This window comes from Cupressus sempervirens, chromosome 7 (assembly GCF_028749045.1).
Source record: "Cupressus sempervirens isolate cs-2001-9-10 chromosome 7, ASM2874904v1, whole genome shotgun sequence".
NCBI classification, from domain to species: domain Eukaryota; kingdom Viridiplantae; phylum Streptophyta; class Pinopsida; order Cupressales; family Cupressaceae; genus Cupressus; species Cupressus sempervirens.
In genome coordinates, this window is record NC_143124.1 from 346,044,609 (window position 1) to 346,064,103 (window position 19,495).

The 19,495-nt window shown below is 32.7% G+C and overlaps 1 protein-coding gene across 1 annotated transcript; it reads right to left on the reverse strand.

Annotated features, from left to right (window-relative positions):
- Positions 1-9,720: 9,720 nt before the first annotated feature.
- On the reverse strand, positions 9,721-11,127 carry LOC149546847 (GDSL esterase/lipase At4g10955-like). Its single transcript, XM_089794679.1, has 2 exons — positions 11,066-11,127; positions 9,721-10,989 (listed from the first exon to the last, which is right to left on the reverse strand). Exons 1-2 carry the CDS (start codon positions 11,125-11,127, stop codon positions 9,975-9,977), a joined length of 1,077 nt encoding a protein of 358 aa, XP_089650805.1. The 3' UTR covers positions 9,721-9,974.
- Positions 11,128-19,495: the final 8,368 nt, after the last annotated feature.

The window sequence follows — 19,495 nt, forward strand, 5'->3', positions numbered from 1 at the left end:
TCTTCCTTGCAACCAAACGAACCCTTAGGGAAGAATTTGCACAACAAAATTATGATATTTTGAGCCAGTCTCATTGAAGAATTTGTGGATCAAACACATGGGCAGTCAGCTTGCCCATAAAATAGTAGGAGAATCGATTCAAGGTAGCTCTCCTACTCCTCTAGCCGGAACTGATCAAACCTTCCCATTCCCACTATTTTAAGGGATCGGATTGAGCCATAAAAAATTCTTCATCACTACATTAACCACTCCACACCATACATAGTATGGACTGCATCACCCCTATATATAATTCTGCATTAAAGCCAAGTGGGACGGACTGCATTGCATTAAAGTCAAGCCACTACAGGCCCATAGCCCATAAAATGATAGGGATTTGAATAATATGTTGAGGGACAATTATTCTAGATAGCCCATAACATAAAATTTTAGGGCGATCTGCCCCCAAAATTCTAGGTGCCCATAGCCTAGCCATAGAGAACAATGATACATTGGCCATGTGGAACAACAACATCCATGTGGATATTGGGGTTTCACGCATACCAAAAAAATTAGATTATCTGGTTTTTGTAGATGTTTCTGTAACATCAATATACAAACATTACAAAATAGTGAATTCAAAATCAATATGTACTTGATTTAATAGTTACAAATCAAAGATTGTTTTATGGAGATGATAGTGATATTTGTTAGCGGGAGACTAATTTACTAATAGTAAAAAAAAATAACGAATAAAAAAATATGTTTTTGACTATTATATTTTTAATTTAAGTATTTTAATATTTTACTTTCTAAATGATAATTTTAACTATAAGTTTACATTTAAAATGATTTAATAAATTAAAGTATGTGTGCTTACATATTTTCCATTTGAAAAAAAAATTGTATTATAATTTATTATTTTTGTTAAAAAAGTCATACCATATATATTTCAATATTTATCTCAAATGAACTCCTTTTATGATATTAATCAATATATATATATATATATATATATATATATATATATATATATATATATATATATATATATATATATATATATATATATATATATATATATATATATATATATATATATATATATATATATATATATATATATAGAAATTTGATTTAATTAGTTGTATTAAGGTTTAATTTTATTTTTTAATCAAATCAACTTACCTGTTCATATTTAGATCAATCTATGCATTTGAAATCTATTTTTCTTTCACAATCTTCTTACAATTCTTCGAGAGACAGAGACTCCAGCTCAAGCAGAGCTCTTGTCTTGTTTAATATTGATCTCAAAAGGTGGATCCATTAGGGGAGAGGACCTGGTACTTGAACAGGTACTAATAGTTGTGAATGCCATTAAGATTATCTGGGCCAACTATAGTATCAATGTAGTTTATTAATTGAACAATAAGATAGTAACTTTGTTGAATGAAATTTATCAATATTTACTTCAAACTAAATCACTATAAAATATTCTTGGCTAGAGCATTGATTTACTATATTTGATACCACTTCTAGACAAAAACATTCATTGTGTGTTACATATATTACCCATTTAAATGTTACTTAGAATAAGTCAAACTACTATATACACAATATCAAGATACATGCAATAAATGTTATATTTAAAGTGGTACAAAATAGCTGTCTCAACTCATGGACAAGATGTCAAATCCTTGCTTAATGTCTGATTGATGACTACTGCATTGCTATTCAACTACCAATACCTATACAAATCTACATAAATAAACTTTTGTTTAACAGTCATCCCATCTCTGACAAAAGTAAAATCATCTCTGACAAGATTTGAAACCAAAATGCTGGAATTAGAGTGATCGATCAACAAAGCTGGAGCATTTTGCAAGCAAAGTTTGGAGTATTTTACAAGCAAAGCTAGAGTAGATGCAATAAATTGGAGTACCTGCAATGGTAAAGATAGATTTTTTTGAGCTCCCCAATCCATTCAAATCAAACAATTAATGCACCATTATTCAAAATTTGTTCTTGAACACCACAAAGTTAAATGCAAGCCAATCAAATTACAGAGTTTGAAAGCCATGGATCGACCATTTCAAAAGTCTTAGAAAAGGCCACAAAGTTTGTATGCCATAGATCAACTAGATTCAAATTTCAAATTCTAAGTGTTGGGAGGGAAAAAGTTCTATTTATAGGTATTAATATGACATGTATTGAAATTATTCCTTTACAAATTTGTATGCATTCTCTATGACTGCATTGTCACGTTGAACTTAGTTGCTAAGGATATCAGAGGGTCACATTGAACTTAGTTGTTGAGGATATCAGAGGGCACAATAGCATCAATTTATCATAATATCAGTAGCATAAATTTTTCACAATATCAGAGGGCCCAGTAGCATCAGTTTATCACAATATCAGAGGGCTCAATTAACCATCCAGGTATTTTAATTCTGCCATTTTTTTAAGGTATGCTCTTACAATCCATCATAGTGTAACATCATATAACGTATGTTGTTCTTCTTTTCCAATGTTATTCATATTATAGTATGTTGTTATTTATGCTATTTCTGTCATAATAGCTTACAACACTTTTCCAATGTTATTCATATTACAGTATGTTGTTATTTATACTATTTCTATCATAATAGCTTACAACATTTGAAAAAAATAATAGCATACTATACTATTTTTGTCATAATCTACTATGTAATAGCATGTTGTTATTCAAAAAATGTTTGCTTCATAGTATTATAATAGCATACTAAAATAGCATACTATAACATCATACTATAACATCATACTATAATAGCATACCATAACAACATACTATTACAACATACCATAACAGCATACCATTACAACATAACATAACAGTATACTATAACAACATACCATAACAGTATACTATTACAACATACCATAATAACATACTATTATAGCATACCATAATAGCATACTATTACAACATACTATAACAGTATTATAATAGCATTCTATAACAACATTCTATAATAGAAACAAGATCAAAGTCAGTTTCATATAATCTGTCACAATCCATCAATAACAATATTATAATAGCATTCTATAACAGAAACAAGATCAAAGTCAGTTTCATATAATCTGTCACAGTCCATCATACAATGTATGCTACTATTCTTTATGCTTACTATTCTTTCCCAATGTTTCCATCATCTAATACATGTTGTTGTTCTATTTAGGCATTATGGCAACAGGGAAGAGAAGAAGCAAAAGAATTGCCCAAAAATTTAGACCTCGTTATGCACGAGGTGTTAAATTAAATGTTATTGACTCTGAATATGGGGATAGTGCAGCCAAGCCAACTCCTGATAACACAACTCAAAACTCTGAATGCCAAAATAATAAGAAAAGGTTGCAAGGAAAGAAATGGATAGAAGAGGCTATGGAACATGCAATTGAAGATGTTGAAGACAAATATTTTTCAGTAAGAGGAGCAGCTAAGAAGTGGGGAATCCCTCTTAGTAGCTTATCTTATTGGCTAGTAGGACTCACAACAACAAAAACAAAAGGACCACCGACGATTCTCTCCTTGGAAGAAGAACTAGAAGTTGTTGAGTGGTGTAAGGATTTAGCTCAACTTGGTCGTGGATTGAAGGTGATTCAACTAAAGTCACATGTGGCTCACATTTGCCAAACAAGGCCAAATCCATTCAAAAATGGATTACCTGGTAGATCATGGTGGGTTGGATTTCGCAAACGCCATCTAGATTTGACAATAAGGACTGCAGAGGGTCTAGATAGAGATAGAGCAGTGATGCTACAACCATGTATTGTGGCAAATTTTTATAATAATTTGGCAACATTGTATGCTACTAACCATTATGAACCAACACACATTTGGAATTGTGATGAAACAGGAGTGCAAGCAGGCAGAAACTGTGGGATGAAAGTGATTGCAAAGTTGGGAAGTAGAAGTGTGCCTCAAATCTTAGCCAAAAGTAGAGAATGGATTACAGTACTATGTTGTATCAATGCTGCAGGTCACAGCATACCAAGATTTTATCTTTTTAAAGCAAAGAGAAGACTTAAAAATTACATTGCTAATTGTGAAGTTGGAGCTTGTATGGTAGCACAACAACATGCTTGGATGACAAAAAAATTATTCTTAAATTGGCTCCATCATTTTGCTAGATCTGTTTCAGGGGGTGCTTCACCCAAAAATAGGCATCTCCTTATTTTTGATGGACATGGAAGCCATGTTGCCTTTGCTACAATCCAAGAGGCAAGATCCTTAGGCATAGATCTTCTTACATTGCCTGCTCACACTAGTCATCGACTACAACCTTTGGATGTAAGTGTATTTTCTCCATTCAAGTCATATTTCAAATGTGAGAGGTCAAAATGGATGTCTAAACATCCACACATTGAAATAAGGAAAATGGAATTAGCAAAACTAGCAAGCAAAGCTTTCAAACTTGCCCTTGTACCTGATAATATTATAGTTGGCTTTTGAAGGATTGGAATTTGACCATTGAATAGTGATGCTCTTTGTAATGGAATGAAGCCAAGTGATGCATTCAATGTGTAAGATGAAAATTTTGCTGAAGGAATTGCAAGCATTTTAAGGCTAGCTAGTTATGATAATGAAGATGTCATTAAAGATTATGTGGCACAAATGGCAAAACAGCAATGAGATGATTCATTTCAAAGCCAAAATCCACCACCAAATGTTGTGCCCTCAACTCCACCAGCAGATCTTGTGCCCTCAACTCCATTTGAAACTGGCATGCATGAAGATATGAGTTTGCCAACACAATTTGATCCACCTGATTGGATTAAAGAAGGAGCAAAGGAATTGGGAGTGCAGATTGAGTTTCAAAATGAAGACATTTCATTATCCATTCCTTCTCCACCTTCAATGCCAAGAGAAGAGGTGGTTCATTATTATGCTGAAGCAAAAATTTGGGAAACTATAGATCATAATGAGGATGAAGTTGGATATGGTGAACATAATCTGGAAGCTTCAAATTTAGATAATACTGAAGATGAAGGTGGACTAGCTGAACATAATCTAGATGCATTGAAGGGATCTGTAGCTTTGGAGACAGAAGATGAAGAGATTTTATGTAGTCAGGGGTCACTAAGAAGTTTTTTGAAGCTACCAATTGAAAGGGTCACAAAGAGATCTGTGCCATCTGATAAAGCTACTCTCCAATTGGGAAGAAAATCTCAAATACTTACATCTAATGAGTACATAATGTTGCAAGAGCAACAAGAAGCAAGGAAAGTTGAACTTCAGGAGCTGAAAGAAAGGAAGAAACAACAGTTGGAGGGAAAAAAAATACTACAAATTTAGCTAAGAAAAAGGAAAGATGCGCAGAAACTTGAAAGAGAGACAATAAAGCAACAGAAGAAAGAGGAAAAGTTGCAGCAACAAAAAGAGAGGGAGTTGAAGAAGAAAGAAAAGGTAGATTGTAGCAAAGGTAGGCTGGCAAAACAGAAAGACAAAAAAGGAATTGAAAATATATGCCCTATGCAACTTGATTATAACATCAGTATTTCAGAACCAGATGCAAATAGAGTGGGCCATCACAACAATACTCCAACAACCCCCTTACCGGAGCATCATCAAATTTTGAGGGATATGTACAACATTCTATCCCCTACCTATGTTGCCCTCCACAACATCCAAGCTATTGTTAGCCAAAGCCCCCCTCATTTTCCAACCAAGCAATTCCCAATTGGTAGGTTATTGGATGAAAATATGTTTGAGTGCATGACTCCCATCACCCCACAAGTTGATTCAGCTAGTCCAGAAAATCCTACTGTAGATTGTACTGAAGGGGAACCTAAACCCTTCCCTGGCTTTATGATGAACTAATGATCCTATAGACATTTTCATATGGAGTACCTCTATATTCACAAGCTAGTCATTTTTTTTGCAGTAGAAGAATTTCTAATTCCATAAGCTAATCATTTTGTTATATATTACAGATAGGTCCTCTTCTACAACAGTAGTCCAATCTTATTTTCCAATGACAAGTTTGGTATTTTGTAATGTTCCATAGACTGGTCCTTCTCTCCTACCTCTACTGTTTCCAACTATGTAATTTCTTGTCATGCTTATGTTTCAACTTGTAGAAGCTGAAAAATATTGTAGTGCCTATATGTATAATCTGAAAGCTATTATATATTTTGTAACCTTACATATGAAGAATTAATGAAAACCTCATCATGTTTTGTCTCCTATATTATTTTCTTCATGTTATGTGATATGGTATGTCAAGGACAAATAGATACCTGTTATAGAATATGGTATAATGCATTGGTCTTCTATAGAATTGTCAAGCAATTTGCCCACTAAAGACCACCCAAACATGAGGCTAAAGCTGATTTTTAAGTAACATTTTAGTTTACTATTGTTTAAAGAAGCAGAATACAGTTGCTTCCTTAAACAACAACAAAGTACAATCTTACTTAAAACTTAGCTTATTCCTTTTAACTTTGATTCAATCAACATGAAATCCATCAAGATTCAAATGTCCCAACAATTCTATAAAATAAATGATAACATCTGTGGAAGCTTCAAAAAATTCTCATCTCAATACTTCAAAAAATGAGATTATAGTCATGATAGAAGCTTCTTTTATTGCAAATACTGCCGATTTCTAAAGGTATTTGTAAAGTAGTAAAATTTTTACAAATCAACACAAATGGCTAATATTCAGAGTGCAAAATGAAATTCATACAAAATAGAAAATGTAACAAAATTGAATGTAAAGGAAACAATAAAGAGCATATTGACACATAGATAATTGAGAAAGATTGCTCATACCTTAAAATAGTGGTTGCAACTAAGTTTATACATGTAAGTTCTCTTAAAATAATGAAGTGATAATAAAACTTCAAACATATTTGTAAACCAAAACAAGTGAACAAAGTATCATAAATATAACATAATTCATGGTGCAAAAAAAAATTGATACAAAATCCTAAAAAAAAAAAAATTAATTGTCAAGGTTATATGACATTGAGAAATCTAATCTTTCAATAGTTTTAGCCCTTGATATAGATACAATAATAAAAAGTCAGGTCTTTGTTCAAAGAATTAAAAAATGATTCGATTAATTTAATTAATTGATGACAACATGGTTATGATCAACATTGAACTTACACTATTTAACTAATCAACCTTATGTTTAAACCAGTGATTCTATTGCAGGCAATAGTATTTGAGAAATATCAGTTGCAAGTAATGGTATTGGAGAAATTCCAGTGATTCTATTGCAGGTAAAATAGTATTTGAGAAATTTTAGAATAGTGCTATTTGGGGATTGAAAGGCCAATGCTGCTGATATACTCTTGGATGCATTTATCTACTAAATCATACATATATTGGATACTACCTTGTCAAATTTGATTTGGAATGTGTGCCTTTTTCTATTGAGTATGTTAACTTACACTATCGGACTCTTACAGTTAGTGAGATTTCAACTCTGGTGAAATCTTCAGCAAAACCCCCATTATAAATGCAATTTGAACAACATTCAAAATCAAATCTAAATGGAGAATTTTTATCCAGAAAATCTGCTCAGTGGAAAATCTGCAACAAAATTCACATTACAGATGGAGTCTTCAACAAAAATCAAGCTCAAATTTGAACGGAAAGAAGCATATCCAGAGTTTTTAATAAACATGTGGAAAATTTTCTCAATGGAACAAAAACAATTCCGTCATACCACTTCCAATATTTGCATCTTGTACATGTCTTACAAAGGGCCTGGACAAGAGATTCAGAAACCCCTTATCTAAGACAACAACGAAAATAGACATGGCATATGACCTCGCCATTAATCAGATGTACAACAAACCAGACAGAATACATCCTAAAAGTAGAAAGGAATGGCTGACAGCCAAACAAGATTCAGCCTAAAAGCCAAACACAATAAGCCCAAATCCACACAAACAGAGCAAATCATAGAAAAGTAAATAAATCTATGAATACCCATTAACTATGAAACCTAGTATTAATTGTAGAAAGGAATGGCTGGGTCATTTTCCCAGTAAGGTCTGATAAAGACCTTACCTGCTCGAAATATACAAAATCCCTCAGAATTTTGTGTGTCCATAGACACATTTGTAAAACTCTCCATCCCTCTCCTCCATTTCCGTGTCGTTCCAGTCACCCGTAGACAATTTTGGTGGGACTCGTTCCAATCTCCCAAACCCTTTTGTGTGCCCCTCCACTCCACTTTCCACAATGCAAGCGACGGTGAGGAGGCCCTACAAATAATGGGCGAGCAAACTATTAGGAAGATTTAAACCGTTGCCACATTTTGCAAATGAACAAGGGTAAATAATAGAGGAAGAAAGAGGCAGCAGAAGCTAAAAAAAAATCCACAGCAAGCGAGCTTTATAAAAAAACAACTGAATTGATTCATAAAAACACCGCAAAACAAGGAATGAACATCAGTCACCTGAAAATCTTTGGAGTCATCAAGTAATCGACATCCCTTTGCTACATAACCTTCAAATTTATTAATTCTTTCAATAATATCATCTGCGAAAAGGGTATTGATCAAAAGCATGGGAAAGAATGAGAGAACTGGAACAGCCGTAGACATTAAAGAACTATTGCAAATTTCTTCCAAACTTGGTTGATAATCATTAGCAAGTGGGTTGCACCAAAATAAGACTGTTCCACTTCAAATTTAATGATAAAGACTTACACCAGTCGCATGAAATGACTTAATCATGGCAGCGACGTTGCAGAAGGGCTCAGATGGGAAGATTTGTGGCGGTCGCATTACAGGAGGTATCGCTATCTTATGACGAGTGTTGGTGGTGGTATTGTAATATGTTTTTAGGGTTAGGGCCACCGACATATAACATTTGGTTATATATACTTTAGGTTACGCATACATTAGGTTAGTTTAAAGAAGGGTAATTTATTATATTATTTGTTTAATAATTACAAAAATTGTGATTAAACAATGGATATAACCATTTAAATAGTAATTATCTAATATACTTTTAATGATAATTATATGTTCATATTAAAGTTATATATGAAAAATGTCACATCATAAAATGTACAAGTATTGGGGCAGAGCAATTCAAATGTCGAGTGTCGGAATTGACTAGGATAGGTAGGGGGTTCGAAAAATGAGATTTTGTAAACTTTTTAGTATGAGGCATACAAATGATATCATTTTTCATGGAAATGAGCCGAAACCTTAGTTATAAGTAGTTAACTAGTTAATGAAGATGTTGAAAAAAAATCAACCATTTTTTTCATCGTTACGATATGTTTTAAGAGTGTCGAAGTTAGGGTGTACGGGCCCTCTCCCCTTTGAGGGCAATGGAAACAAGAAGGAACGGAGACCATTGGCACATTGCAAAACGATTTAACTAACAAGTTACAGCTGTAAGAGCGTAGATAGTTTAGAGCATTGGCGCTAATATTTATGTAAATGGATTTAAATGCTCCAACTGTAACAGAGTAGATATTTTAGATGCCGTGGATAAAGCTCGCTCTTTGATCGTTGTGCATAAAGTGAGGAAAACATTATCTCTGTTTCTCAGGAAGACGACTCTCTCTGTGTTTCCGTCGTTATCCGGCGAACTTTTGTTGAGACAGAGTTCTGTCGCTATCTACTCGGCGTTGGCAGATTCACTGAATCGAAGTAGAAAATATAATAACACTATTCGATTCGTCTGAGTTTTAAATGGCATCTACAATTTTTAAAAAAAACCGTTTGCAACGAAAGAAGAAGAGAATTCTATTATACGATGGATGGAGCGTGATGGCAAAAAATTCAATCCACAATCTTGAATCTCACAAAAAATAATTTATATAACTCCAGTCTTCCACTATCTACACTGACATTTGCCCAGCCCACCCTTCAGGCGGGGCCCATCCTATGCACTGAATCTGGAATAACAAATGGCGATTCACAATTAGATTGGAAAAAAAATAATACCGGTAAAGATGAGCACGAAGAAATCCACCACCGTCAGATATGTGCCCGCAAACGAAGAGCGGTTTCGGTTTGGCCAGCTTGTGTCGAAACAAGCCTGTACTGTGTGCACTCAATTCTGATATCAGCTGCCCACCACTGATCGATACCGTGTGCAGTCATAACACTCGCTGAAGCGCTCACGTTAATAATAACGTTCGCACAAGGTATCAAATGCCCAGCCTTGGACTTCCTTCCCAATGCCGATAAAACAATGTCACTAATCGAATGCCGCGCCGCCAGTTTAGCGATACCGCCGGCCCCCATTTGCTGCATCACCTGCTGGTTCGAAAAATAGCCCACATAACCAGAGCTCACAATGTCCTTTCGATTTACGTACAAACAAGGAACCCAAAATCTCAGCACGGAGAACGTTCTTTGAGATTTAGCTCGGGTACGCTTGTCCTGCAACGTCATTGACAATCCGGCCGTCACCAGGCTTCGCGCAATGTGAAACCCCCGCTTTATTTTCTCATTCTGAATGCTTTCCACCGGTGGCGAAACGAAGGGTGGATTGAAGAGATGGGCCTCTAAAAACTGGTGCCTTTCCTCCGCCATTTTTCGGCCGGCTAACATTCCCATGGCGGCGCCGAGAGAATGGCCGGCGATCCACACGCCGTCACTTCCGTGCTTGCGAACGCTTACTTTGACGGCGTCCAGTGCGTGGTGAAAACGGTGGCTTCTATGGAGTTCGTTGGTGAGAATGGTGAGGTCCAGCCGGAGGTCTGTCGCCACAGTCCCCGCTTTTACGAGCGTTCCTCGCAGGGCAACTACTATTCTCGGCACTCCCGACGGCCGAAACCGCACGCGCGCCGCTCTTTTGCTCCATTTGTAAACGGCGCCGAAGATTGAGCCGTCGACTTGATCGAAGAGAGGGCGGAGAAGCTTGAAATTGAAGAAGCTCCACCACACTTCCGCCCCGTTTCTCCTACCTCCTTGTCTTTCCCTTTCCTGCGCGTTTACTCCCTGTACCAAACTGGCGGCTATGCATCGCCTGTGACCTGGATCGGACCTTACAAAACAAGGGCGCTTAGAGAAGGAAAATGTACGAAGGTAACTGTAATGTAAGGGAGGTCTTGAGCACTTACCAGTCGACGTGTGTGAGATAGCAAGGTCCCGAAAGTTTGAACACCTCTCGCTCGCTTGACATCTGCTCTTTTCCTCATCGCTCTGTTTAGGGAAAGGAGCTTCGGTGTTGTAAATTTCATAATCTTGAGCATTAATTGGAAATCGTGAAACATTGTGAGAGTATCACATTATCTTATTTTAAACATCGCATGGGGAAAATTAAGTTTTCCAAGAATAAGTTGACTTTGACTATTAACATTTTTAGTCTTAAAATGAAGTCTAGTGTGGAATGTTTAAGTCATCCCAAACATGTCTATTACATGCGCATTCTACTTTTACATTTATTTATTTTTGTGATTTATTATGGTGGCTAACTACTTCAAGCCAGGGTTCTAATGTATCCGTAATCAGAAATATTTTTTGAACACAAATACTTATCATTTCATATTACTGTGGTCTTGCATAAATAGTGTTGGTTAAAAAATGAGATTACTTGTGGTCACGTGTCCCAATAGTCACTACAAAATGTCTCAATAATGATGTACAACAGAACTGGTTACCAACCTAAAAAGCATGTGTGACGGACTATTAAGACATGTCTGATAATTTTAGGACTCCTTTAATATTAGTAATTGAGGAGTTAGTTACAGTATGACAAAAAGATCACAATTATTAGATCCCATATCAATTACTTGATACTTTCTTAATACAAACTTCTTTAACTAAAAAATTTATTTTCTATACAATTTATTAGAACATTCAATAAAAAATAAATTAAATTCATCTAATTACTAAACATCTTCGTGCATCGATAATAATAATAATAATAACAAGTTCACCTCGACATTGAATACAATATCGAAGTTACCAAATTTTCGTTCTTGTTTTCCATCATTTGAAGTTCTACATTTTTTCACAAAACAATCCATCTCGTACACATTTATACTCTAACATATATTGTATGTTATAGCATGTTCTTTAGTCATTTGTCATGGATTTTACCAACTTGGAGCCTATGTTACCAAAAAATGCGACAACTTACTGTCGTTGCATGTTTCAACGGGCAAAACTTGTGTCACGTTGCGAAACAGTTGTTTCTATGTAGCCTATTCACCTTCAACTCATAGAATTTTTTTTACAACTTCCAAGGGTTTGATTTCTGCACATCACACCTGGAATTAGTAAGTGACACTTCACCATTAGTTTGTATGAATAAACTAGGAGTATTTAATTAAACTTTCCATATTGACTGTTTGTTAGCTAGGAATTATTTCGCAATGGTTCATTTATTTATAGAGATTGATTAACTTAGATGTGATGATTATACTACTTAGTTTTATTTTTAGTAAGTCATACGTTATTTGATAGATTTTTTTAATGCTATGTAAATATTTTTATTCTTATTTATTTACAATAAAATATTTGATATTATCATTAAATTTTGAAAAATAAGTATTATAAAAATTTATAAAATATTATTAGTCCCTACCATAAGGCACGAGACTTATATTTTTTATTGCATCTTATGTATTAGTTTAGGTTTTGGAAATTGCGCATCAACCATTTAATCTAAGTTTCTTCTACACTTTCCTATTAAAGTGGATTTTCATTGTTTTATTTCTATTTTTTCATTGGCTAAGTGCATTTTTTCTAGTGGTATTTTTATTTTCTCTACTAAGAAATTAAAGAAAATCATAGAAACGAAAAATGTCTTAAAAGATTTGGACACTAAGCAACTTACAAGGGCACATGCTTTGAGAGTGTTGTGACATCCGTATGGGGAGGAACAAGTGGAGGTTTAAGAGAAAAACATCCCTTTGTACTTAATACTAGATATAGAACTCCCATGTTTTCAATCCCTAGTTAGTCAATTTATTTGCAGTCCTTTTCAAATTATAGAGAATGATAGTAGTAGTAGCTAGAATTCAAGAGAAAGCAATGAATCATTGCCAATACCGAATGACTGCTCTTTGATTTAATCACAGGAGTCAATATGCCTACAAACTCAACAAAGGACTGCTTATATGCCTTGCTTCTATCCCAAAATTGTTGTCATGGCAATTTTTTTCTAGTCTCATTTTTAATTTTTCAAATTGATTTGGTTTTGCACCAAAATACACAATTGAACTTCAATAAATCATCACAAAATTCTTTTTGTTAACAAATAATGTTTTGCAAGCCCTCTCTAACTTATAGTCTCTATCAATTTTTATAGCCATGCCTTATTAGGTCACTTTGCTTGCATCTTTTTAAGGTACACCCTTTCTCACTGTTTTATCTAAGTATTCTAATTGTTGCTCGTATGACCATATTGATTTCTAACTGCTGGTTTATAATAATATATTCTCTATAGTTCAATGTGTTCTCCTATTACTGAAATGACATGTGTAAGTCACAACTGGCCATCCACCTCCTGAAAGTCATTTAGATTTTTAGTAGAACCAAAGCATGTTTCTGGTAATGATGTTTTCAGAATGGGTTAAGTTAGCAGGCTTCTATTCATTAATATCTTATAATATTTATAGTTTATGTGTTATACTTATTTCTACTAGTGCTTTGTCAATTTTATTTTTTTTACCATGAATGTCAACGGGCTATGATAATATCTGAACATTTGCAAGCTATTCCTAGATATTAATATATGAGAGTTTTGTTTGACATATGGGTAAGTAATGAATGGTTCAGGGAGCTCGTCAAACCATTGGTAAAAAATATAATTTGATAATATATATTAATCACTTATAGGGGTGAACAATGGAAACCAAGCGATATTTTTGGACATTAATTGATGCTAGATAATATTGTAGAATGAAATCATCAATAGGGAGCTAATTTCAAATTAAACTACACATTTTTAGAATCACCTCAACATTGAATCTCATTATTATTTTTATACTGATCATTTTGAGATTGGAGGAGAAGCAAGGGCCATGTAAGCACATATACCACGCTTACTACATTTTTCCATGTCTTGTGCAACGCAATCCTCGCACTATTTTCTGCCATGAACTAGGGAGGAAGCATCTAGATGAGGGTAGAGTCAGAATGGCATTGATCCAACTTTTGAAGAGAATGGGGAGCAAATAATATGGATCTCCCTTGCAATGGTTTTGTAGTGGGTGGAGTCTCTAGCCCCTAGGGTAATCGTAGTACAACAAGTGAGTCCAGATTTCCAAAAATTTTTCTGTAATATTAAGAAGAGGGCTTTTTTCCAGATTTGGGTATTGGGGCAGAGATTCAAGCTCAAGGAAGGCACACGAATCAATTGTCTTTTTGTGGCCATTTCAATCATCAAATACCAATTTAGAGTCTTCTTTTACCAATAATTTTACCTCCTAGAAGTGTTTCAGATAAATGTGGATAAGTTTGTTTTGAATCATGATTTACACTTACATGTTGTAAAGTGCATTCTATGGAAAATTTCATTATTTGGTTTTATCAAGGAAAGCACAGATGACTGCATGAAAAATAAATGGATGAATGACCCTAATTGATCTATTGTAATTCTTATCTTTTTGACTCGTCTGTGGGTACCTAGGAACTGAGCCTTCTAGATTGGTTTACTTCTCCAACTTTTCTTGATTAATGTTTTCTTCCATTGTTGAGGTCCTTTCTTGGATTGTTACAATTCAAATCTTGAAATTCAGCCTCCTCCTTGGAAAGGTTTAGTGTCCATTTTTGTTTAGATAAATAAGAGTTCCTCATTTTCTATCCTTTTTATAAACATATTATTTATATAAGACTCCCAATTTTAAATACAAACACTTAACTTGCAAATTATCCATATTGTCGATGAGGAACTGGAAATCTTTTGAGGCTCGTCATCCATTAATTCCTGAGAATATAAATTTCCCATTGGATGGTTTATAGACACCAATTTGAAGATGTCATAGGAGGGTCTTAAGCATAAAGAGAGCTTGAGGAGGTTCGGGAGAAACAAAAATAGTTTTAGATTGTCTTTGGAATTTTTTTAAGAAATCTAAAATTAATTAGGTGTATATTATTTTTTTTAATAGCTAAATCTTTCAAAGATGTTGTTTTATATTATAATTTGAAGAAAAAATATCTTTGTTTAGTTCTAAACTACATATTCTGTTATATTTTTGTTAGTTTTCATATTTGAAATGTAGATTTTCTAAAAATTAAGTTAGCTTGTAGATTCAAAATTTCAATTAAATCATATAAATGAAGATTAATTAATTTGTAAACAATTCTTATATAAGTTTTATAAAAAAAATCTTACAAAAAATAATGAATTATGGAAAAGGGACTTAATACTATATTAAATTAATTTCATAATATATACAATTATTCAATAAATATTTCAAAACTATGAATTAATTGTGCACATATCAATGTCATGTAATATACTAGCTTATGAAAAGTACAATAAGGTGTAACAAAAATATTCTTTTAAACACCACTTAGGTACTATATGTAATCAAAGATATAATTTTAACACTTAATTGATATTAGTGTGTAATATTTTTAATCTAATTTTAACTCTATAATTGTTTTTCATTTTCAACTATCTAATTGTATACATCTAATGCAATATACTATCTTATGTAAGTACATAAAACACACTCAAACAAAACTTAAACACTAAACTAATGTAATTGTAAACATAGAGTTTCATAAATTATTGATATTAGTATGTAATATTTTTTTAATATAATTCAAACTCGATGACTTATTTTCATGCTTTATTTAAATGGTGCAAAATTTAAAAATAAAAATGTAATTTAAAAGTAAACTAAATCATAAAGTTTGATCCAAAGTCAAAAAAATAAAAAATTAGAGAGATGATATTGGGTTTAAACTTAGAGAGATGATATTGGGTTTTTCTGCCAATAATATGAATAAACATGAAATTCAAATACTTTTCTTGAGACATCTATGCACAACTCCACTCGCCCCTTCATTTGTTTGAAGTCGAACTCCATTGATAAGAGAATCCAACAATATGAAATAGGTATCATGTTGTCTAATTGGAATTAAAGATCATCTTATGCAATAAATGTGTAATGCAAAAACTTACATGGAATTCAAATGTTGGCTTTATACCTATTTCTAATGCTCTACACTTTTCTAATAAGATAACCTTTCATACAATACAAAGGACATTCAAAACTATAATTACCTACTCATGAAAACATTACAAAACAATTTAAATTTTGTGTTGTTGCACAATTTATAAATTTTTCACAATTTTATTGAAGTCTGTAGTGTTCCCAATACTAAATAATACCACAGGTAAACCTTTACTAAGACTTTATTTCCTTTCACTTGTATCTTGAGGTAGTCCTAATTTTCCACTCTCTTCATAAAAATTTAAAGTGCAAACATCAAGGTCCAGGCTAGGTGAAGCTTTTAACATTTCTTCTTGGTTTTTAATATTATTCTCCATTACAAGTTCATTATGATGTGCATGAATTTCTTCCTATTTATATGCTTAGATAAGGAACATCATCATCAAAAAAATTCTCTTACAACTATTAAAATTAGGTTGAAAATATCCACCATTCTCAAGATTAAGTTTTTGACATTTTTTTTTACTATTGCATCTTATATTCATTCCATGAGACATTTTTCCTAGCAAAAACATACCATTCATCAAGTTATGAATCTTCTTGCATTACTCTTTGGAAGAGTAGATAGCTTTATTGGTAGGAAAATATTGGACATGCTGCAACATGATCTTTTTGTATCTTTTCAATCATGAACTTTCTTTTATTTGTAAATATATTTTTATTTCTATTTTTGTTTCTAGAATGGCGAGCATGTAATCTAAATCTTTTATTTGGATGATCCTCTTCACAATTTTAATGAAATAAAATCTATTTACTCGTATTTAAACTTAACCACAATCAAATCTACATTTTCAATAATTTCCTTCTTTCAAAATCTACTCAAATAGGGATTGAAGCTCAAACAGAGCTCTTCTTAAATATATATATATATATATATATATATATATATATATATCTTGTACACAAACATTACAAATTCTCATTTCTCATTATGTTGTCGTCGTAGTTACGGTTCTAGTTTGTGATAACATTGAATGGAACCAGGCCTTGGAATTTGATGGCCGTATTGGCCATTGTTTCACTTTTGAGGCGTATATGATGGGCTGAAAAATTGTTGGACCATATTGATTGACAGAGTAAATTTTTGTAAAACCATCAATATGATACTTAATTTAATTAATAAACCATCAAAAATTGTTATAGGCAATAACAATTAAAATATTAGTATGAAAAAATATAAGCTTGGAAACTTTCTTAAGCTAACATATATTGCTAATTTATAATTGTTTTGTAGAATCTTATATTATTTTATTAAACATAAAAATTTAGAAACTTCTAAATACGAGATTTTTGTAAATATGACTAATTTATAATTTATATTGATTAAATATTTAAATTTTCAAGATTTTAATTTTTAATTTTTTTTATTGGTAAGAGGCTGAAGTCAAGATTCATTATGATTATTATGTATTGTGATTAATTATTATTATTTCTTAATCAATAGATTTGAACACAAGACCTTCCACATAAGAGGCTAACAATTTACCACTATGTTATAGGCTTGGCTAAGAATTTTTAAATTCTTAAAAATAAAACGACAACCAATATTTATTATAAAACATTAAAACAAAAGGTATTATCATGACCAAACCGTCATAAAAAATACTCACGACAGACTGGGGTGACTATCAAATTCCAGCTTGGAATAGTTGTTCGGTGTCAAAATTTTGAGCTATGTACTAAACAACAATATATATTGTTTTCCAGTAAGATAAGAGTTATATTGTTTTCCAATTAGATAAGAGTTATATTTGTTTTCCAGTTAGATAAGAGTAAAAAACATAAATTTGTGGTAGTTTGGTTTGTGTTCTAGTGGAGGTCAAGTTGTCAATGCCTTGCAGATGTTTTGTCTAGATTATCGTCATTTCCCGAGTAAAATGCATATGTTTCATAATTTTTAAGAGAGAAGATAAATCACAGGTATGTCCAAATACCGGTCCGAATATTTAAAAACCTGATGCTTCTATATATTATAAATAAATAATAATATCAATAGAAGACATGGTTACTACTATTGGTTGTTGTGCATGATGTGGGAAAAATCTCTCTGCTTTGCAGGAAAAGGTTCATGTTCATCTCTCTGTTTTCGTCGTTATCTTGCAACGACGAGTGAGACAGAGATGTTTCTGTCATCTGTATTACCGTCGTCATCTGCTCATGGCCGTCGGGCGCAGTAAATAAACCCAATGACATCGTTCAATTCGCCATGAATTTTTCCAAAAGAGGGACTGGTTATTGTTGGCTTTATTAATTCACGTCCAGCGATATTTGTAAATTCTTAGGTTTAAAGTATTTTAATTGTTATATCAGTTCTGACATCTATTAACTGTAGAAAATATATCAATACGTCCAGGTTATTTGTATACAGCGTGAGAGTTTCAGTGTTTTGACATGTCTAAAAGACCATAATCGTGGGAAGGTAGACTAAGGCATAAGTAACTTCAGCTGGAATTTGGCAGTTGATTTCACACATCACCCAGATTTTTAGAGCATGAGGATATATTGGAAATAACGTCTCTCCCACACATTGTTTTTTTGAAAGTATAAAATTTAATCCTCCAACATCTTTTAAAAAGTGTGTTTAGATATTTCTTAGATCAATGTATTAGGGACAGACCCTAGTAGGGTCTAGGTTAATTTTGGGCATCTAGAAATTCTAATGCAGCGGATTTTTTTCACCTTTCGGTGAGTGAAGAGCTTAAGGCTAACTTTTCAACGTTTTCCCATTTACAAAGCACTCTATAGAACTCGTAGAGTGCAAGGTGGCCTAAAAGTGCAATTTTAAAACATTCTCCCAAAACTTGGTATGTTCACCTCCAATAGCTGCTCACTAAAAAAATAGTAGTTTTGGTACAAGTGGACCAATCACCAACCAAGAAAGCTAAAAAGTGATCAACTATTAGTACATATGCTATCATTTTTTGGGGTTTTTCATAACCGGTGATTTGGGGATCTATAATGGTAGATGTAGTGGTCATCAAAACGCGGGTGTTGCTAGATCATCTACCCTAATGATATTTTTAATAAGATTATTTAATAGAAAAAATATGAGTATTATGATAATTCTAGTAATATGATACATAAAAGATTTTTTCCCACTTTTTTTTATTATGAGCTGTAAATTAAATATTGGTGACTATTTTTTATTATTAATTATTTGAAATATATTATAAGGTGTTATGTTTCTTGAAATTTAAAAGTATTTTTTTATAAAAATCTAATATGCATTCATATGAATGTTCAAATGTTACAACTATTAGATTTTCACAATGTATATGAGTGTTCATTAAAACTTCTAAGTTCAATTATAGTACATGATCCATCAAGAACACAAAAATAAAGAGAAACTTACTTTCA